The sequence below is a fragment of the Brienomyrus brachyistius genome, chromosome 16 (assembly GCF_023856365.1).
Source record: "Brienomyrus brachyistius isolate T26 chromosome 16, BBRACH_0.4, whole genome shotgun sequence".
Lineage (NCBI taxonomy): Eukaryota > Metazoa > Chordata > Actinopteri > Osteoglossiformes > Mormyridae > Brienomyrus > Brienomyrus brachyistius.
Window position 1 is genome coordinate 2,267,972 of NC_064548.1, and position 23,851 is coordinate 2,291,822.

General features: G+C 40.4%; 1 protein-coding gene across 2 annotated transcripts in view; it reads left to right on the forward strand.

Moving 5' to 3' along the window:
• Nucleotides 1–4,585: 4,585 nt before the first annotated feature.
• igsf3 (immunoglobulin superfamily, member 3) overlaps nucleotides 4,586–23,851 on the forward strand; it is a 220,961-nt gene continuing 201,695 nt past the window's right edge. The window contains exons 1-2 of one of the 2 annotated variants that reach the window (XM_048979018.1): nucleotides 4,586–5,132; nucleotides 5,643–5,860. In XM_048979018.1, coding sequence (XP_048834975.1) covers nucleotides 5,800–5,860 — 61 coding nt within the window. In that variant the 5' untranslated portion in view covers nucleotides 4,586–5,132; nucleotides 5,643–5,799. Of the gene's footprint in view, nucleotides 5,861–23,851 lie in introns of both variants that reach the window. The other variant, XR_007382881.1, reaches the window with a different exon arrangement.

Sequence of the window (23,851 nt, forward strand, 5' to 3'; positions counted from 1 at the left end):
TACTAAAAGGGCAGCATCGTGCCAATTCACTCGTTTCTGCCGAGTTACAGGTGAGTGTCAATCATTTTCATGATCGAATAACTTTTTTTTTTCATTTAATATGTGATGTGCTACCAAGCTAACTACCTAATCTGTTTTACTAGTGTAGTGTTGATTTGAAACAGCGTGCCGGTTCAAAGCAGTCCAGCATTTCTGCCAAATCATAGGTAAGTTATGTATTAATCTTTTTTTATTATCATCTAACTTAACGTTATATTATTTGACGTGTAAGCTTGGATGTTGGTGTCCCAAAATAACTATCTATTCGAATGTAGCTGCTTGTTAACGATTTCGCGGGGTTATGTTAGCTTTTTAACTAATTCAGACTTTTGAATGCTTATGTTTGAACAGCGAATTTGTCATTTGTTTATTGAAAAAAAAAAATACACGAGTATTGCAATGAGTGCAACGTGACGTGTGCTAGTCATATGCATTTGCAAAACAAGGAATATAACGTTAACTTTAGGTCCTGTCTATCCGGATGCCTGTCGGCACTGTTTAATAGAGTTGTGACGTTCGCGAACGAACCGATTCTTTTGAACGGCTCATAAACATGAACGATGGGAGCCGAGTCGCGGCTGGGGGGAGCCGTTCTTTCTGTCGTTCTTTTTTTCCTATGCGTGTTTCACACAGATGCACACAAATTAGCTCCTCGGCGAGACAGAACAGTTATAGGGGGAGGGGCGCACCCAGCGCAGGGGTGCTCCTGCCTAACAGCATGATGATAGTTGTGCACGCATCCTTCACGTGAGTGCTCAAGTGGAAATACACCCTGCATGCCTCTGTCATTGGGTAGGAGCGGAGCCATTACTTGTGCACGCTGCCGTGATAACAATGTTCTTGTGTGGAAGTGTTTGTAGTAAAAGCTGTTTTACACAGAAATTCATTGCAGCCGGCTTTGTTTTTGATGTTTATTTGTGAGTAGGTATTGTATGAATAACATAAGTCAACTTAGCTTTACGCATACACACACTTAAGGTAAATCCAAAATAGTGATGTCACTGTCTAAGCAGAGGGATGTTGTGCAACCCTATGGAATATAGTCCACACGTGACAAATGAGGTAATAATCAATATTTCAGAATAATTCAAACTCAGATATTGGTGTGTGATATCTGAGTTTTAATTATTTGACTACAAATCTCACCTCATCATTCCTCCCAGTGATTATTTCCAGGATAAACTGAGATGCCCCCAAGCTGGCTTCTTAAAACTGACTAAATATTTTAAAAGAGCCAAAAGAGCCGTTCTATTGAACGGCTCTTTGAAAGGAACGGATCGCCAAGATCCGGATCCCCTCAAAGAGCCATAAATCCCATCACTACTGTTTAAACGTTGCGCGTATTCTTAACGGTTTTGACAGCGGAACAGACAGTGGGAACTACTGTAAGTATATCAAGAACATCGTGTGACATTCAGGCAATATACATCACTTGAGACGTTCGGTTATCTCGACTAAACGGCCAATAAATTGTATTGTGGCGCTGGCTAACCAGGCCAACTTAACTTACCTCAAGACTGGAAGCTGGAAATCGCTAGCTTTTTGGTTGTTGATATTTTTAATTATTTTTGGAAATTCTGAACTTTATATTGGAAAATGTTCTGTTTATTTATACTGTTTTGTTGTTGTTGTTGTTGTTTTTAAAAAATGTAGATCTGCATGGAGTTCTTCCAGATCTGTAACATAGATCTCCTGAAAAAGTTCAGCGAATCACTTGATAAATATACAGCACCTCTCCTGAAACTGTACAGAAAAAGAAGAGATTCATTGGGTCCAGAAATGAAGACACTTTTGGACAAGCTGGATGAGCAGGTACTCTTTAAGATTCTTTAATATACAATACACATATTTAAAATACTGAAGTACCTTCCTGAATAGGGTAATTAAAGCAAGTTTGCATATCTTTCGTCTGTGTTGTGTGGGAATCTAATTGAACTGGTGAATTTTAGGAATAATTGTATAATAATTATAAACTATATAATTGTTCCCCACTGTGAAAGCATTGTGCAATTAATCCACAAATGATCAATTTGAGATCCATTTAATCCATAAGGCTTATAAGGCGGTAAAGCATCTGCACCCTTTGTAAACTTTCTTCTTTTGTTATTTTTTTTCAGGCCAGTGATATTGTCACTCACCGAAAAAGAGCAGCTCTTGAGGGACTGCCACTCATTCTGCGTGAAAATTCGGCTTTCTTGCTCAAGATGTGTCTGGTATGTTGCCCTTTTCATACCTTATTTGTAATTTGTTAGCATGCTTAGTATTACATTTGTTCATTTTGTTTGCACATTATAAAAATAATAATTAGGGCTGCAAGCACCACCATTGCTCAAGCCCTAATAACAATAAGTAATTATGTTTACATGTCAATTAATGCCCCCTCCTATCACTTAATCTCCTAGGACGTTGACCCTGAAGCCCACAGCACCAGAGGTGTAAAGATCGGAATCCTAACTGTGGTTGAGGATGATGTTGGCACTCCTGCTTCACTGGCCACTGTGATCAACCATGCAATAATCCTGGAAGAGGCCATTGTTCTTCAGGATATTCCAGATCTGCCTGAAGCCTTTGCTTACTTGTTCGGTCTCTTGTATGCACTCAATAAGGAATACCCAAAAGAACTGAAATATACTTTTGAAGTCATTCAGAAAATCTTTATGGATCTTGGTGATACCTGCTCTGCGAGAATCCAGTCACTAAAATCAAAATTGTTGTAGCTGACCATTTTGCGGATGTTATTGGAGCTATGGCAAATGGGACAATGATTTTTGCAATCAAAATTTAGTAGTACATACTGATTTATTACAATGTATAATTTGGTTCAGTCTTTGCACCTTTAACGAATACTGAATCTTTGAGTTTTGTTTTTTGTTTTTATCTGGCAGTAGCGGTACAAGCTATTTTTTTTTCTGATACACTTACATGCAGTAAAATAGTTCATGTTATATATGAATCATACTTTACTAAGGTTTGAGGTTTATTCAGATGTGATGTTAATGTATTCTCAATGTTGATCTGCCGAAATAATACAAAATTCTTTATGCAGTGTTTGAATCTAGTATATTTTGACGTATACTTGTTTTGGATTTTATGTACTTTGCTGTTCTGCCGAATAAGAATGCTTTGTGGTTCGAGGTTTTGCTCGGATGCTTTTACTTTTGTTGGTTTCGGGTTTTTGGGCAAAATATTACTTTTTTTGGAGCTCATCTTTCAATTTATGTTGAAAAAAGTGGTAGTTTTTATAATTTACAAATTTCCAATGATTAACATTTCTGTACTATTTTTCTATAAACATGCCTAATGCAGAAGACGTGTATGGCATATGGTAGACTGTATTGTAATGTGTTCGGACAAACTATTAAAAAAAAAGAGAGAGAAATTTGTTTTGTGGTTTATTAAATTCTAATTATGAAAATAATCATGAATGCATAATAGATCAACCTGTTAGGTAAACAAATATATTTATGTTGTGAGAACTAAGGATTTTAACAAAATACTTTGAGTTGCTTTGTCTTCAGACTCTGTTTGTTCAGTTAACTCATAAAAGTGCTTGTGATAGGTTGCCTTATTATTTTAAGTTAACTCAACTTTTTTTTTTACAGTGTATATAAATTCAGCAGTTAATGGAATAAATATTATAACATATTATGTAGATCTATGTTAGAGTATGTGGGATGATCCCTTTGATGGAACATAGGCAGACCGGGCAGAAAAAAAACAGCCATTGATTCTAAGTTAAAGTCATATGCACTTATACTAAGAATTATAACGTTTTCACATAACTGTGTATTTTTGCTGCACTCGATAAGTACCATGTTCAAGCGTCAAACCAGCATGCCCCCCCTGAGATTTTGTTTAATTGATTATTAAACATATTCTACTCCTAAATTGAGAGTTATGGTACATGGTATGTATTTAAGAGATTTGACAGCTTATTTTATGAGTTTGTTAAGCATTTGTTGTTCTGTAGACTTACATGAATTGCTTGCGGTTAAATGCATGGTGCTTCACCTTAGAGTTTCCTTAAGGAGAGGATAGAACATTCGGATAAAGCAAGAATAATTTCAGAAGAATTTAATGCTGATTTTGCATGGACAATGAAATTTTACATGAAACCATGCATCAACAACATTGTTTAGCACAGCCATTAACATAAACAAAACAATTATTGTGTTTTTAAAATGTTCCTTGGACTGTGTCCATGTGTGTATGTGTGTACATTCCCCTCTATTTTCCACTTAGAGCAGACATTTCTCAGTAATAAGGAAAAGACATGTTCAGTGTTCCCAGGGCGTTATAAACATAACGTTGATGTCAGTGAAACTCTATACGTTTAAAGAATGCTGGATTTATAAACCATTTCTGCTAAACCATAGTTCTCAACTGCCGCAGGTGTAATAATGAAACCCGAAAAGAAACACTACGGTTTCCGTAGGCCGCCACTCAGGTACAAAATCGAGTTGGACAGGCGCTCTATCCAATAGGGAGACGCGCGTGCCTTCTGTATAAACGTATCAACAGTCAGTGGGCGGGGTTTGAGGATGAAAGGGAGACATGCACTGATCAATCCATGATTTTGTGGGTTTTTTCTCCCCCCCTTTATTCGTTTTATTTATTTATTTATTTTTCGGGGAGGCTACAGCAAGGAATTGAAGCCGTAATTTAGAGGTGCCATATGGTTGTCCGTTTTTGTACGTTAACCGCACTAAACGCAAAACAATTCTGTATGGATTTTGGAGTCATTGAGAGCGCCGCTGGATGTAGACCAAATATCAAAGCGTTGGATGTAGGCGACGTCATAAATACATAGGGTTTGTAATTACCTTAGTGGGGGTTAAAATGAAGCGCTATGTCGTGAGTTGAAGGGTCTCTGAATCAATTTTAACTGGATTGGAAAAAAACACAAGCCCTCTGTAGAGGAAATAAAAACCTGTTTTTAAAATGAGATTTCAAAATCGGCGATGTTGAAGACGGAGATGATTAATTCAGCTTCTTTATTAGCCAAGTCTTGTATAATTTACTTGTTTTTACCGCTGATTTGCGATTCTTAGCTGGAAACAACTTTGGTAAATTGTTGTCCTGTTAAAGCAATGGTAAATGTTTTATATCAATTTTATTACTGAATCGTACTGGAATGACGACTGTCACTGACACTGCTTGCTAGCGATAACATTCGTCTGTAACCAGCATTTTAAAATCCGATTTTAACTTTGTTATTCATTTTATTAGCAAAATGGTTTACCCGCGTTTTTCTCAGCCTTGCGAGCGATTTAGTGTTTTCTCTGACCCTCAAACTCAATGAGCAGTAAAATCAGAGAGGACGCGTACACTGATTTGTAAGCAGCGGAGATGGGCGAAGTATGAAATAAAGGAATTTAAAGATTTTGAGTAAAAAGCTCTACTCCACAAAACTACGGCATTTAATAAAATACCAGTTTTACAAACTCGCAACCTAGATTGCCATCGAACAAACAGAGATTTAAATAGCATAGCTTCGGTTAAAGTGTTTGTCTAATAACCAGCCAATAATTGTTAAGAGCGATATTTTAATTTTATTTTTAAATGATCGTTGTAATATTCCAGCAGTCTCTTTAAAAATACAGGGATTCTGTCACCTCAGGATAGCAGCAACCGACACATTTATGTGGTGCATCGTTTGAAGGTACCTCCCGCGAATTCCTGTACTCCACGTTTTTTTATGAAGAAAAGGAAACTGCAGCTATACATATAGCTGGTTTCAACAGTTAGAGAGGATTTAAGATGTCTTTCTCAGCCAGAACTATGGGCATGTACGCACGTCTTACTGCCTGGATGCTCTTTGGTGAGTATGCATAATACTAGCCGTTTATAAATATCTTCTTCTTGTAACAGTACCAATATAGCTCAATTTATGACGCGGTTTCTCATAATTTAACGAAGTGAAATGGGACATGTTTTATTTCATTACCCTATCCATGTCATTTCATTTCATTGAATTTAGTCGTGCACCGAACTTTGCTTTACTTTCCGACCAACTGGTTACTATGTTCAACATGTATGTAAGTCTGGGTAAACAGTTTTGCTTTAACTGTTTTATAAAGTGTCCATATTATTTGCCTTGGCTTAGTTATTCTTACATTTTTTCCATATTTATTCTTTGCTTGATGCACGCATTTGAGTAACTAAAATGATGTTAATGTACCTGAATACCCCCCCATGAAATTTAATGTTCGAAATCAACGGAAATGTCAAGATCCCAGCATAAGAAAATATCAGCTATAAGCGTAAATGAATAGAGTCTATTGGATCTGATGTGCTTTGCTTTTCAGTCATCAGCAAGCAGGATTCCTGAATGCACATTTCTAGTTGTGAAATGTATAAGTGCAGCATGCTTTGGTAAGCTTAATGAATTAGAAAGTGCCTTCATTTTTATATTATCCTTCAAGCAATGGAAGCTTCTGGACTGAACAGATGATCTATTTTAAAATTTGTGGAATGTTTAAAGTGTGGAATTAGAAAGCCGACTGAAGTTTATGCTGTGCTTTTATGTTAAACCATGGATATTATCAACACTTAATCTACGTTTATTTTAATCTATACTTATTTTAAGGATAAAGGTTCTGTCTGTTTCTGCCTCGATTCTGAGTGTATTCTTGTACATAAAAGAGGAAAGGGACAGAGGATTTAAACGAATAAAACTGGGGATGAGAAACCGGGTAAGTGGAGATAAGCAAAGAATGTGGTGGTGGTAGTGATGATGATGATGATTTCACTGTCTGATTAAAACACAGAATGTAGATTAATTAGATCATGGTCTTTTAAAAGATCTTCAGGTTTCTGTCAAATTGTCCAGAGTGCTTAATAAAGAATAATAGCTGACTTGTAGCAGTGGTGTAATTATTCATAGTTAGCAGGCTTGTAATGAATCATGTCCCACTTTGCCACCTGGCATCAGTGTGCTGCTGTATACCCACACTGTAATCTGTGACTATTGTTTGGTGTATCTAACAGTTTCACTGCAAGTATCTCAGGCTATGAGATATGCAGTCATTGGGTGTGGGTGGTGGTGTCAATCAGAAGGCAAGAGCGGTGTGTGTGTCAGAGTGAGTGACCCTGCAGTACTGTACCTGGAGGTCAGACATTAACACAGAAGGTATTTATTTAATTATGTTATGCTGAGCCTAACAAGGATGTAGAGAAAGGCGTATGTGATTAACTTCACTCTTATTTGGGAATTTGGTGTATATTTCAGTTCCACAATCTAGTGTCTGTTGTAATGAGTCCCAGGTTGGTTGTTGAGTCACTGAATGGGGCTGGACTTCTGGTAATGCCATCTCACTGTCACAGAAGTGCCTCTTCCTGATAATGCCAGCCCATGAAACCAGTGTTGCGTGCTGGCATTGCGAATCATGGTGGGATACGAGCTTAACTTGCCAGACCCCTGTCTTGAAGTATTATCTGTGCCTGTTTGTTTTTCTATTCTTTATTGTTCATTTCAAAGCAGCCTTATTTGCACATTCCAAAACATTTACAACAATTACCCTCTATCTGTGTTCTTATCTGTCTCTTCATCCACTGGGAACAGATTTAGCTCGCATAGGTGATTCCCCGTTACCCCCCGTTTATATGCCTGTTTATTCAGTTTTGTGCGCGCGTGCGGCAGAAAAACAGCATTTAATTTCTTTACTTTTCCCAAAAACCTATTTACTCATTCCCATGTCATATCAGTCTATTGTCTAGAAAAGACCATGCAATGGGAACTGGTGGCCGCAGCCACCATTACTGTGGAATAAAACTTTTATCTTTTTTATGGACTAAGATGGCATTGGACTACTTGCTCTGCTGCAGGAAAGTACACTTCTCAAAAATGTGGGATTTTATGAAAGAGACCCCTTTCACATGACATCAGGCAACTTCTGTTCTGACTTATCGTCATTTCCAGTTTACCATAGCACAGCACCAGAACATTGGAATCCAAGAAAACTCGATGCTAATAAAGTAAAAAAAGGTAAACTTGAGAATACTACTTTCTCATGAAGTTCACCCAGTCTCTGGTGCTTCTGCCACGAAAACAGCTAGAAGATGTTAAACAGATTGCAGACATATTTTCTTTAACGAAAAGGTCCGAACTAGGCAACGGTTACATAGTCTTCATCGAACAGTATCTGATTGATTATGACGATATGTGTTTTCTACTGTGTTAGTGAAGGTTAAAAAATAGACATTGATAATATTAAGTTGTTGTATTATGGTCGTATTATTAAGGCAGAAGTCTGTAATCAGCACTGTGTAACGTATTCATGGCTAATGTTGCGTCATAACAGTCTCCAATGTAGTAAGACAGTAAGGTGACAGTGTGAGGGAGATGTCACAGGTCCATGAACAAAAAATGAGGAGGCTCATCACCTCCGGGTTTCTCAGATGAACAGATCTCTAAGTGAAGTGAAGTGAAGTGGGTTTGTTTTTTTTTTGGTTTGTTTTTTGTTGTGTTGCATTATGCCATGAAGTTCCACTGTGGTTCAATGTGATGTCAACCTAAATGCATACAGCAGCAATTCTCTTTGTCTCTGTCAGCTTACACTTGATTCTGAAGAATTTCCTGTGGTACTGAAGTTCATGTCATACTCATGCACAACTGCAGCAAAGCAAAAAAACAAATTAAGCTACCTTGTTTTTCTTCGTAATACGACCAAAATACCATTTAGTTGCAAAACAGAAAGCTAAAACATCCATCGATTTTCCAAACCGCTTATCCTACTGGGTCGCGGGAGGTCCAGAGCCTATCCCAGAAGCAATGGGCATGAGGCAGGGAACAACCCAGGATGGGGGGCCAGCCCATCGCAGGGCACACTCACACATCATTCACTCACACATGCACTCCTACGGGGCAATTTAGCAAGTCCAATTAGCCTCAGCATGTTTTTGGACTGTGGGGGGAAACCGGAGTACCCGGAGGAAACCCCACGATGACATGGGGAGAACATGCGAACTCCACACACTTGTAACCCAGGTGGAGACTCGAACCCAGGTCCCAGAGGTGTAAGGCAACAGTGCTAACCACTGCACCACCATGCCGCCCCCGAAAGCTAAAACATTGATAATATTATACAGTTATTTTTAACCTTCACTAACACAACTTGAATTGTGGATTAGAGGGCCATTTGTACAGATGAGTTTTGCCTGGGTGGAAATAAATCATTTTTTGAGAGGTTCAGTAACATCCCTGGGGTATATTCCAGATGATACCCATAGCTAATGGATAGGTAGTAAAATGCACAAGTAGCCACCTCTGCTAGGGCCTCTTATGGGGTCAGAGGTGCTTGTTCCCATCTTGTCGATGATGGTGGATTGGTTTAGATCACACTGGGTTAACTGATTTATTTAATGCATCTTTATACTGTAATTGCTTGTTTTATTATCCTTTCTGGCTTTGCAAAAGTATAAATTTGTTTAAACAATGTATGTTGCAGTTTAGGCTAGACAAAAAACTATAAATCAACCTATACTCTATGAGAGAAGCCTTTTAACACAGTTTTAGATTTAAGTGCCAATTTTTTTCTGAGGTTTTAAACTTAATCTTAAGCCTATGTATGTGTGTGTGAAAGGGTGGAAGAGGGAAGATGTAGTGAAAACCGCAGCACCTCTCTTTACTCCTTTTGTACTGGATACGGTGTGTTCTGGCTCAACCCCTCTATAAATATTAGCCCACCACATGAAAGGCTTCTGGCATCATTGTGTCTTGTTTTGATCACCTTGCTGAGGTTTTTAAATTGCTGCCGAGAGGAGCAGCTGCAATTCCAGTGCTTTTAAGGAGAACATTGCATACAGAGATGGAAGAAACTTTGTGTTAGTGCCCACAGAATCCTAGAGCTCTGAGGTTGCCATTTAAAGTAGATTCTAAACACAATTAATGTTCCTAGTAGGATTAAACAGGGTAAACATTAGCTATTGTTTAACTTCAAAATTTTGTGATTAGATCTAGAGGTCACAGACAGGGCATGTCAACTGGAGTATCTTGTGGCTCTCTAAGTAGTTGCCTGTGCATCCTGCATTGGTGAAATGTGTCTTTGGTTTGCCTCTGGAGAACCTTGTCATGCTTCCATTTGTTTTGTTCTGGTGGTTCTTTAACTTTTCAACCCCTTCATATGTCAAAGACAGTCCACAGCTGCTCCCGTTTAAATGAAGGCACTCTGCATAAAAGGGGAAAAAGGTGTAAAATTATTAGTGGAAAGGTGCTGTGCCTCAGTTTAGCCAAGTTTGTTAAGGTTCAAGATACCTCATGGTTTTCTCCTGGTAATGTCAATGATTAGCTGAAATGTTAATGGGTAAGTTTCCCAAAGCCTTCTTTAATAATTAATTAGTTCTCTTCAAAGACACTTTCTGCTATTGTCAATCTTGCACAAATTTTAACTGCACTGTCAAAGGTAAATGGGGAAAAGCCGAATGCATGAAGAGATCATTAATTGAATAATCATTGGGTGAGTTTCCTGAAGCCTTCTTAATGCTGCGTCATTCTTAGGTTCTATGTTAAAAGGTTGAGCTTATGAATGACATGGTGTAAAGAAGACTTCAGGAAACTGACTCAGTGATCCATTTATTTTATTTTATTTTATTTATTTTATCTTTTATTTTACCAGGAAGGTTCCATTGAGATACAATATATTTTCTTCCAGGAAGAAAATGGCAACACATAAGAAAAATAAGACAAAAGTTTCATATACATACACACAGAGATGATTAATATAAACACAAACTAAAGCAATGGGCATGAGGCAGGGAACAACCCAGGATGGGGGGCCAGCCCATCGCAGGGCTCCAAAAATACCTCGAATAAAATTTATTTATGTGAACCAATGACACTGTTCTTTAAGCTAAGAATTTAAGAGATTTTTAAACACATTCAGAGAAGGCAAGTCTAAATTCAATATATTTTGTAATATATTCCACTCGTGGTGCATAACAAAAAAAGCCGGATTTCCTCAGTTCTGTGTGTGTGGTGGGAGGCTAAAGGAGAAGTTTAACTGATGAATGAGTTCTGTATGTATTAGTACGGAATGTCAATAAACTACATATGTACTGGGGTAATTTGCCCATTAAAAGCTTTGCAATAAAAAACAGGCAATGCGTTTTCTTTCTAAGAAATGGAAATCTATATAAGCAGTTGGCCAACAAACATGTTAGCCGTCTGTTATTATTAAGTTAGTGGATAGGCGCAATGGCTAATAATAAAATAATTATAGTTAATGTGTGAACAATACAAAAACGTAAAACAAAAATGTGTCCTGGAAAATCCTGTAAAACATGGTAAATGCCTAGTCATACTTCAAGAAAAAATTTTTAAAATACTGTCATATACCGTGAAACCAATACTACTTTGAAAAATACCGTAACATAAATTTTTGGTCATACCACCCAGCTCTACTGTAAACCATGTGTATTTCCAGTTTATGGGAGCAAAATAGATAAGGATTGGATATGGATAGATAATAGATTGGAATAGAAAGATAGGGAATAGAATAATAATTCTAATAGAATAAATAATAATAATAATAATAGAATAATACCATTGGAATAGAAAGATTTTAGAATGGGGTACTGTCTTTCCCACTATTATGTTAGCTGAATGTGATGGCACTCTGCTTAGATATATCTCTTCTCACTCTGCTGTTTTTGTTACTATGCCCATGTAAATGTAGTTCTTTTAATGCATATATTTTGATTTGGGAATGGGTCTGTTGCCAGGCAGTGGAAATGCAGGTGTGTGAGGATAAGTAGGATCAGATGGGAGAGTGGAGCTGATCCTCCCCTAACAGTCTCCAGCTGGATCTAGTCTTGCTTCCTCAGCTGTTTCAGTTTGGAGAGGGTCAGCTATAGTGTCCTTAGGAACTGTAAATCTCTCTTTGTTGCTGTTCCACTGACTGATACTGTCAGTAGGGGAAGACGAGAAGTCACTGCTATGTAAACACCCTGGGGGTCCTGTCTGAAATGGGGTTTAAATGGGTACTTTGTGCACTGTGGGATGCTGCCCTTTGGACTCTGCGTACAAATGTGGAGGTTGGTGGGTCTGAAGAATTACACCCTAATGCTCTATGCTGAAACCATACTGTGTGTATCAGTTATATTTCAGCTATGGACTTTTAAAAATTCATTAATAGTTTTTCACTGTTGCCCGTCTGGATCCTTACATAAACTTCAGCTGGTACAGAATGCAGCAGCCAGAGTTCTAACAAACACTAAAAAATTTGATTGCATTACACCTTTATATCTTATCCTCCCTTCATTGGCTACCAGTTATGTCTCGGATTGACTAAAATACTGCTATTAACCTATAAAGCACTGAATGGCCTTGCACCAGAATACCTTAGTGACCTGCTGACCACATACAACCCTCCACGCTTGCTTCGCTCTCAAGCCATGGGATATCTGTTAGTGCCTAAGGTAGAAAGAGCTACGGCAGGCTGCAGAGCTTTCTCCTATAGAACTTCTCAGCTGTGGAATGGTTTTCCACCGGATGTGCGGGATTCAGGCTCACTCTCAATATTCAAGTCTTGACTAAAAGCACACCTGTTTAGTTTAGCATATAGGGACACTATATGGGGATTGGTGCCATTGGATTTGGATAAACTGGACTGTCAGTGCTGTCACTCTGGCTTCACAATCCCTTGTGGAATTGGAGTGCTGACATTCAGAGACTCCCCATGCCTGCATTCCCACTTGCCTCTCGCTCCTACTTATGCTGCCATAGCCATATCTGCTGGAGCTTGTACATTGCACTTCATATTGCACTCACCTAACTGTTAGCACTTCCTATAGTTTCCCCTACTTTGACTAATTGCACATTTTATTTCCCCTACTCCTCCTGGGGGGTGCTGCCTGGAGACCTCAATCTATCAAGATGTCCAGCACACCCTGCTACATGTGATGTCGCCACTACCAATGACGTCCCTGCATCTAGCTCGCCGTTCAGCCTGTGTCATCTTCCATGTATGACCTGCTGCCTTACTTCTGGTTGCCTGGCAATTGCCCGGAGTGTCGGCACCGGCTTGTCATCTCCCCCCTGCTCCCTGGTTGTCTCTCAAATCTTATGATTTGGACAGTGTGACTTGGCACTTAGCCATCTCTCCAGTCTGACTCTCCCTGCTGGCCCCTGGAGGATGGGCTCCCCCTTTGTCTGGTTAGGGTTAGGTCTTCCTCTGCTACCCCCTGGAGGATGGGCTCCCCCTTTGAGTCTGGTCCCTCCCAAGGTTTCTTCCTGCTTGGAAGTTTTTCCTTGCCACTGTCGCCTATGGCTTGCACACTGGGGGCTTTGGGTGGGGATGCTGTAAAGCGCTTTCAGATGTAATATTGTGATAATGCGCTATATAAAAATAAATTTGTTTGTAATAGTGTTCACATAATAATGGAAAAATATGCTGGTCATTTTCCGTTTGGATAACTGCAGTAGTTCAAGGAGAATTTTTCTGCATAGCTGAAGGGTTTGACTCACTTGACCTGTGTCTGACCGGAGATTACTGAAAAAGGTCTTTTCCCCTCCCACTGCATGTTCAGTATTATCCACTCCTCCCTGCAGGTGGCTTTGATTCATCAGCCCAGGGCCTGTTACACTTCTTGGTCAGCCAGGTGTTAGTGAATTGGTGGGCTGCTAATCCCAGTGTCAGAGAACGACAGGAGAGAAGTGGGTGTCAGATGCTGTGTTGTATAATGTGCCAGATTGACGTGAACTTTATGCCCCATCACCAGCCCCAGTCAGCTCCATGCTCTCCATCTCTTTGGTGTTTTCACACCCTGCCCCAAATCCCTGATACCCCCCCCCCCCCCCCCCCGTCCAATTTATTCCTGTCATGCTGTCATTGTACCCTAGGCTGTATGATATTGGGGAAAAAAATCACATTGTGATATTTATTTTTCCATTAATATTCTGACATTTATTTTAAAAATACTCCTTTTACCCTAAATAAAGTATACCCAATTAGAATTTATCTACCAGTAGTCTGTCAAATAAGTTGTTGGTGGTGGTGTGAGTTGCGCCGACACAAAATAGTAGGGACAAATCACTAGTTTTTGCTCCATACTGTCTCAGTGGAGTCCAAAATATTTTCATATAGTGGAAGTGAAATGTCTTTTGGTGACCAGTCCTCGTTAACTTTACTCCTCCTCATATGGTTTTGTTCAGTATCTCATAAATGTACCATACTATCTTTGAGTTAGTGTAAAAGCAAGATCAAAAATTATTATGATTGGTTTGGGGAGTGCATGCAGTGCTCATGCAAAAAAAATGGTTTGACATCCATTTGGATTAGCTTTGACACTGGGATTAATTTCCCCTTCCTATTTTAACGCTAGATGATCTTGAAAAAGAACGATCCTTCAAATATGAAGCCGTCTTTTTAAAAAAAAAAAATAATAAAATAAAATTGTTTTACGTGCCCACCAACTACTAAATCAATCTCACGAGAGTCCCTAAAATGTGTCCGTGATTACACAAGAAATGTCAATGTGTAAATCAAGCCTGATGCTGCTTTAGACATAAAAGAATTATCGCAGTCTCTCCTACGCAGTGAGGCATACAGCTTATTAAACACTGGTATCGGATCGGTACTCGGTATCGGCATCAGCATCGGAACTGGGACTAAAAAAGTTGTATCGGTGCATCCCTACCTGTAACCCTGCAGTTTTGTGACAGTGAACCATAAAAAAGTACTGTATCACATAGGCTTGCGCAATATGACAATGACAAGTAACCAGGTATCGCTTTCTAACAGTAAGTTAGAACCTTCAGGGAACTAAGCTTAGGCTACACAGAGAACAAGCGTGAAATGCGCAAAACTATCTCTTTAGCTGTGGCGTTAACATGTTCCAAAAGTGAAGTGGTCTATAGCTAATTGTTTTATAAAACAAAATGAGTAGGAAGATGAGGAGGCTGGTGGAAAGGGAGATGCAAAGGAAGGTCTTGAGACAGACACAAGTGGTGATAACATTATTTTGACATTAGAAACAATGCATAAGATAAAAACATTCAGATCTCAAATTGATATTTTAGTATCAATCCGCACATCCTTATTGTGAACACTGCTTTAGACAATTTCACGGCATATTTTTAAATCACAGATAAATTCAGCCTGCTGATCCACTGTTTTCCACAGAGACAAGAAGAAGATCATGAAGAGTGATGTGTATAGGGAAGAACTGCTCACTTTTTGTCAGTGACTGGCTGTTATGCTCGTCTGTAGAGACATTGAGCTGACTTGGAATGCCACAAGCTTGAAAGACACCTGCTGTTCATTTTATTATTGCTGGGAGCAGAGAGAGATCCTGTGCAATATTGGACAGTTTCCATGTTGTGGACATGCTTTTATCAAATTCACAGTACTCTGTCTACAGGTATTAAAACCCAGTAAGGCCAGCTGGTGAGAGTGTGAATCACTCGTGTGTGAGAAGACTGAAAAGCTCAGTTCTTGTTTGTCTGATTCTCAGTCCCGTTCACACAACCAGACGGAGGATGGGAATCTGGGTGCAAGGCTGACTTTGTATGATTGCTGGGTGCATGTGGGGGAGTAGATTTCAGTATGTGTTCTGCCAGTTTCTTCTGGCTTCAACAGCATCAAGCTGACTGCATATACTGACCAAGCATGACCACAAGCAAAAAAGTGTAGCTTTGTTTGATTGTGAGAGAAGCGTTGAAGTTAAACCCTCATATTCAAGATTCAAGAAGTTTGTCACATGCAGTTTTACACGTACAGCATGCAGTTAAATGCAACCTTGAATCTCTCCTGAGACTGTATTAGTTTAAGTGAAAACATCCACCCATTTTCCAAACCACTTATCCTTCGGGGTCACGGGGGGTCCAGAGCTTATCCCGGAAGCTATCGGCATGAGGCAGGGAACAACCCAGGACGGGGGGCCAGCCCATCACAGGGCGCACACACACACCATTCACTCCTATGGGCAATTTAGTAACGGCAATTAGCCTCAGCATGTCTTTGGACTGTGGGGGGAAACCGGAGCACCCGGAGGAAATCCCACGATGACATGGGGAGAACATGCAAACTCCACACATATGTGACCCAGGCGGAGACTCGAACCCGGGTCCCAGAGCTGTGAGGCAATAGTGCTAATCCCATGCTGCCCCTACGTTAAAACAGATGACTACAAATAGAATTAGGGACTTGGAAATTTTTCACCAAGGTGTCTTGATTAACTTCACACCTATTTTAATGGAAAGAGATAAAAAAACCATAAAAAAGGATACCTCATTTGTCAATATATCTTTAATAGAACCAGAGATATTGAAGATTTAATGCCTGAAATCGGATTTTTGTCCTAATGTAATTACAATTAGAACTGCAGAAAAAACTGACTACTTAGAACAACTTCGCTCTGCATAGGCGGAGGGCAGCCTGCGCCTCATTCAATAAATGTAAGAAATTGTAAATAGGGTATGGTGCACTTAAACAACCATAACTTTGCCAATATTTAACCAATCTTAGTGATTTTTGTTGTTGAATGTTGAAATGAAAATTTACTTGGGGGTATCTCCATTAACTGGCATGATGTCCAACCAATCAGGAGCCAGATCGGTGGTCACGTGACATTGATCCATCCTCTGTACAGCACATAAAATCCCTTCAATCTTCAATCATCCAGAAGTGGGCACACGATTGTATAGTGTGGGCATGCATCAATTGTCATCATAGTTGGCAATTTTCACATTTAGGGTGCAATAAATATGCCTGTGCACAAATAATCGATGCCCCACGATTCTTTCGATTTTAATTTAGTGCGTGAAAGTTACCTTGTTTTGAAATTGTTGTTGCTCCGCGAATACTGAACTGATTTTGATCCGGTAAAAATAAGAAAATCAAGGATAAATAAATTATTCAAAACGGCGGATATCTCATAAGTTGAATGCAGAGCTAGCCTCAAAAAACGCATATTCGCACCCAACCCGTAGCCACCGCTGAAAAAATGATAATGTCATCACATGGAATATTAGAGTGAGCGACCAAAGCAGGATTTCCAAGTCCCTAATAGAATAGCTTAAATCTAATAGGTAAATAACAAATAAGCAATATCTACTACAAATAAACAATACGTACTTAAGATAATTAAGATTTAAAATGGCATTGTTAAAACGGATGTACAAATGGAATTCTGGTGAGACATACAATATGTAGGACAGCAGTGACAGTAATGAGGATGATAGTGTGTCCACAATAATGGTAAGCTACAAGCAGAATGTGAGTGAATGAATCTGAATTGAAATGGCTCAGTGGGCTAAGCCTGTGTTCCTGAAATCAGAAGGTTGCTGGTTCAAATTCAGCCTTAGCGTGTCTGTGGGTCTTGAGGAAGGCCCTTTACCTGTCTATCTGTTTGTGGGCAGTGGTGGCTTAATGGTTAGGGAAGCGTACTTGTAATTGAAATATTGCAGGTTCACATCACTGACCAGCAAGGCACCACTGAGGTACTGCTTCATGGGTGCTGAATTGTCCCCTGTTATGTCACATTGTCACATATGGGTTAAATGCAGAGGACATATTTCATTGTTGTGCACGTATGCTGTGGTCAGCAATGACAAGTGTCAACAATGACAATTAATCACTCCCTCCCTGGCTACTGCTATGGGCACTGCCCTTTGCAGACAACTTACCCAACAAGAGCAATTTGAGGGATGTAAAGATACTTTATTGATCCCCATGGGGAAATTATCAATTATTATTTATTATAATGTAATACTTCACTGTCCAATGTGGAATTTAATAGGAGCGAGGTATACCTTGATTGAGAAGCCTTATGTCCTGACAGTAAAAGCTTCTGCTGAGTCTCTCTGTACTTGTCATGAGGCTGCGGGACCATTTGGCTGAGTTTAACAGGTGAAACGGACAGTTACTGGGGTGGAAGGGGTCTTTAATAATTTCAATGGCTATGGCTCTGCAGTACCTGGTGTAGATGTCCTGCAGGGAGGATAGGTCAGATCTGCAGCTACGCTCTGCTGCTTTAAACACACTCTGCAGGGTTTTGCCATCTTGGATGGTCCAGAAACCAAACCACGCTGTGATGCTCATGGTCAGGATGCCCTCAGAAGTAGAAGGTCTTGAGGATTGCAGAAGAGACCTTAAATTCCTTAGCTGCTTCAGGTGAAAAAGTCACTGCGTCGCCTTAGTAATCTGAGCAGGTATGTGTACACTACCAGTCAAAAGTTTTTGCACTCAGATTTTATACATTTGCATGTTACTCACTCACCATTTATTAAAAAACACTATTCTTTGATAACAAATTGACAGTATGTTCTAAATGCTAAATGCTGTTGTAAATGCTAGAGGTCACTTTGCTGAATAAAAGATGAGAAATATCATTAATGTAAGTTAGGATCAATAGTGGTCTTAAAATTGAACCCTGCGGTACCTCACTGTGACATTGTGCCTCTAATAACTACCCGCTGCTTCCTGTCTTTTAACCAGTTATCGATCCAAGCTGCTACAGTTCCTAAAACCCCTGAGCTTAAGCAAGAGCCGTTTGTGGGGGACAACATCAAAGGCCTTCTGGAAATCTAAGTAGATCACATTGTAGGCCTTTTTGTGATCAATTTCTCTTGCAGCTTCCTCAAAGAACTGAAGTAGATTCGTTAAACAAGATCTACCTCTCCTAAATCCTTGTTGGCTATTCCTCAGAATGTTATTTGCATCCAGGTAATCTACCATTGTTGTCATACCCGGCTCGTACGATCCTTGTGTGTGCCACGCCCCCCTGATTATCCACGTGTGCTTCCCTGATCATACCCAGCTGTGTCTAGTTATTTTTGCTCCGTCTTGTGTATTTCAGTCCGCGTCTTGCCCTGGTTCCTTGTCTGTCATTGATGTCAGTCAGTGTCTGATGTTCCCTGCACCCTGTTTTGGAGAATAAACCCCGTTTCCCGGTACTTTTCCGGCTTGCCTGTTCCTGCTCGCTCGCCTGCCTGCACGCTCACCCAGCGATCGCGAGCGAGTCGTGACAATTGTCACTTTGATTATAGCTTCCATTATTTTTCCAGTAATGCTACTTAATCTGATTGGCCTATAATTTGCTGGATTACTTCTATCCCCTTTTTTGAATATGGGCGTTATATTAGCTCGCTTCCAATCAGAAGGTACCACAACAGCAGATAACGATTTCTGGAAAAGTAAAGTTAAAGTTTGGCTAATAATATTACTCATATCTTTTAAAACTATAGGTAAGATGCCATCAGGACCCTGCAAATTATTTTATTTTGAGCTTAGCTAGGCTTTTTACCATATGAGCCTCTGTATTTGCACTAAATTGTGGCAAGTTACTTGTGTCCTCAACTGTGAACACCCATGTAAAATAATCATTAAACTGTTTCACTATATCAGTTATCATTTTCAATTATAAAACCGTTACTATACTGCAGATTAGTGATTTCGGCTTTTAGAGCTCTTTTGGAGTAAAAGTATTAGAAGAAACTTTTAATGTCATCCTTAGCTTCCAATGCAGTCTTCCTTTCTACATTCCTCTTAGCGAGTGTAATGAAATTTTTTAACTCAACCTGTAGACTGTTCAGTATTATCCACTCCTAATAAATGTAACCTGGCACTTTTATGGTCCCCTCCACTCCATCAGTATCACCTCATGGGGTGAATCCACGTATGACTGCAGGGTCTGCAATAGCTACCTGCAGGTTACGGTCGGGGACGCCCCACCTCGGCGTGAAGTGCCTGCAGGTTACGGTCGGGGGCGCCCCGCCTCGGCGTGAGGTGCCTGCAGGTTACGGTCGGGGGCGCCCCGCCTCGGCGTGAGGTGCCTGCAGGTTTTGGACAAAATGCTCAAACTCCAGGCTCTCTCACTCTGGTTTATCTGCAAATTGGTTAGTTTCAATCCCATTGCTTGCAGAGGAATTGTATCACCATTAGGCCCTTGAAAAAGGCTCTTAAACCCAGCTGCTTCAAGAATGCTGGATGCTGATTGACCCTGCACTGTGACTCCAAAATGACTCTCTCCTATATACTGTATGTACAAATGTGTTTGTTTCTTTTGTGGAGAACAAGATGGGATATGCAAAAACCATATTTCCCCATGGGGGTGAATAATGTACCGTTATTTCCACTGTTCATGCAGTTGAATACTTTCTGAAGCTGCTTTGGTGGAAGCTCGGCTCCAGAGACCCTGCAGCTTTTGGTTTAAGTCCTTAATTCAGCTGCCAAGGGTTAGAGCAGGTGTCACAGCAGACAGAGACCACCAGCCGTTTGTATTTTCTCATCATACAGGGGCTCTCTGCTGAGAATAATGTACTAATACACAAGGCTGTAATTGTAGGCTGAACACTATGTGCTAATTTTACTATTTGTGGAATAGAAGTCTTCTAGAAAAGCATGTCAGTATGCAACCAGGACGTTCCACTGCATTATCTGGAATAGGCCTGTCACGATAAACGATAAATCAATTAATTGCACAATGATTAAAATGAGGTTGATAATTTTTCCGGCAGTGATAATTTTTTTTGTTTGTTTTCCTCGTGTCTCTCTCTACTAAATGTAAATATCGGCTCTTTTTTGCAAACCGGCTCATTTGGCTCAGCTCACCAGGAAGAGCCGGCTGTTTCGGCTCCTAAACGGATCTTTTTAAAAAACCCGCCCCTCACTTCATTTAACCTGATGCTGATTAGCGTGACCTGATTTGAGAGTATAAAAAATATGACGCTGTCTCGTGAGTGGGCTTTTTTGGAAGACAACGTGTTCCGGCCACTGTCGTCCTTAATGTTTAGGCAGCTCAAAAACCCGGCAAATTCTATAAAGATTAATAAAACGGCTCTTGAACAGGAGCCGGCTCCCATCGTTCACTAAAAGAGTCGGCTCAAAGAGCCATCTCGTTCACGAATGATACATCACTAGTAATGAGGTGTGAACTCTCGTGTCAGTGGGCTCTTTGCACGTCAGCTTCCGCGTTCATGGAAATGCGGTTCACTCATTTCTGGTTTGTGAAAAATGGCATTGGTTTATACATGCCGTTTACAGGACTTGCCCAAACTTATGATCAACGACGTACATCGCTTTTGTAAATCCTTCTCCAAAGTACCAACGAGAAGATGTTTGCCTTGTCTTACATCCACGGATACGAAGTGGAGTCTTATTCGTTCAACTTTGTGGCTGGCATTAGACTGAGACGTGAAGAAGAAAAAAATCGGTTATGATGATCATCCGATTATAATTATCAATTTCGCTCAGGCAGACGTGTTCACTATAAGCGGTAAAGAAAAATGTGGCAATAAATTATATAAATATGATTATATGCAATAAATGATATTTCTTGCCAGACTAAAGTAGCTACGGATTTGCATACGGCCTGTTGAAGCACCTGTTTTGTTGTTAGTTTGCACTTTTGTTTACAAAGGTCCTAACTGGCAGTTTTGCCTGTTTTCCCTGTCTGAGCCTAATGTTAGTATTTTAAGGGCGATTTTGTTTACAGAGACTTCATAATCCATTTTACTTTTGGTTGTTTGTGTTTGGTTGTTTTGTTTATTTATTTTGGATATTAAAAATGTCTTCAGGGCGGCATGGTGGTGCAGTGGTTAGCACTGTTGCCTCACACCTCTGGGACCCGGGTTCGAGTCTCCGCCTGGGTCACATGTGTGTGGAGTTTGCATGTTCTCCCCATGTCGTCGTGGGGTTTCCTCCGGGTACTCCAGTTTCCCCCCCCAGTCCAAAAACATACTGAGGCTAATTGGAGTCGCTAAATTGCCCATAGGTGTGCATGTGTGAGTGAATGGTGTGTGAGTGTGCCCTGTGATGGGCTGGCCCCCCATCCTGGGTTGTTCCCAGCCTCGTGCCCATTGCTTCCGGGATAGGCTCCGGACCCCCCATGACCCAGTAGGATAAGCGGTTTGGAAAATGGATGGATGGATGGAAAAATGTCTTCCAGTCCCAGCGTTAAATGTTCTTTAGAAATTAAAATTTTTTGGTTGTTCAAAGCGTGTACTTGCATTAATATGCCATTATTATTACATCAGTTGAAAATGGTCTCACAACGGCAATATTGTTTATCGCAATAATTCCTGGGACAATTAATCACCTAGCAAAATTTGTTATCGTGACAGATCTAATCTGGAATGCAGTATGACATGCTCTTAAAGGTTTCCTAGTATTGATTTCTGAAGCAATTTTGCAGCAGCCTTGTGTGTGTGTGTGTGTGTTTGTGTTTGTGTGTGAGTGTGTAAAAACTCTGGGCCACCTTTTGGTTGGATATGCCATGTGCATACTGAAGTGTGTGAAGGCCACCTAGCATTTGCTCTAGTTGTATGTGCACTGCCTTTTCCGTAGCAGAGCGACACTGACTATCTGGAGCAGGGATTAGTCCTTTGAAAGTATGTGCATGAGGGGCAATGGCTACATAAAGCCTTGGTGCCAGAGGTAATCTCATTTCTGGCTGAGAGCTTAGCCAAGCGGACTCGGTTGGTTGGGAGGAATGCATCAGCTGGGTAAATGGTACATTAAAGGACTTAATGCAAGTCTAATGACTTGGCCAGAGAAGCTGTCTGTTAGATCCTAGCATATATTGCACTGGTTAAAGTATTCTGGGATCATTGTTTTAGCTGTACTCCCTGTCTGGCCTGGCTCACTATCTTCTCAAACCCATCCTGAGACCTACCGTGCTGAAAAAGGGAAAGTTCTCACCTTACATTTCTGTTCAGGACACACTCATTGTTTAAATGAGGGTGTAGAATTGGTGATACTTATATCTACAGTAACGTGGGAATGTCATTGACCTCTGGTAATGTACAACTGGAACAGTTATTGATTATGGAAAGTAAAGGTTTAAGCATTTTCATGTTTTATTACTGTGTTTTGCCCTCTTTTTTTAATGTATAGAACCTTAAGAGAAATGTGAATATGCATGTAACATGTCTTGTATTTGACTTCATATTAATTAAAAGGGTTCTAGATGACAGTTTGTGATGGGTTGCATAGTTATTTTAAGTTTCTCATTTTTGTAGTATTATCCACAGCAAAATCACCTTCTGAGTGAGTGTGGAGCAGTGACCCTGAAAAGCTGTGCTTTTGTCAAATGGTTTTTGTTTGTTCAGGAGAAATCAGTCTTTGAAATTACAGCCAGCATAAATGCAGGCAGTCCATCAGCAGTGTATCAGCGTGGCTCCATATTAGCTGTGCTGTGATCTGGTCTAGCCACAGTCTGCCATTTTAAGCATTCACCAGTGTGAAGGTAATGTAGCACATGCAGTGACTAACTACCGAACATGCGCAGTGAGCTGGGGATTATAGTGGTAGCATTAAAACCCTGCATGGTGATGGTGAGACTGTCAGACTGGTCATTTATCTTTGGGTGAGAGCATGTTAAACGAATGAAGAAGTGAACATGCAGGGCCTTTATATAAAGGGGACACTTGTAACAGTCTGCTATAATTGCATACAAGTCTGCTGCTCTGCTTGAGCCTTCTGCCGGCTGCACCTGTGCTGTTTAATTAAGTGTGACATGAGCGGTTCCAGCCCTGACCACCAGCCTGAGCATCACCACAGGGATGCCTCTGAGGTGGGGGGTGTGAAGGGGGCGGTACCTTATGGAGAACTGGGTGCTATGTGGGGCGTGGCGTAGCAGCTGGTAGGGCGGGCAGGCTCTCTGCAGTGCCCCGACCATAACCTGCAGTGCAGGCATTTCCAGTGGCTCCCTTGACTACCTCCAGACCACTGCTTTACACACGTACACTGTCCTGCTCTATGGTCTCCTACTGGCCGGTTTGTTAATTCTTTTTGTTGTACTGTTTTGTAACTTGCAGTTCAGTGTGGGAACTTATTTCAGGCAGTGATGATGATGTGTGTTGCTCATTACC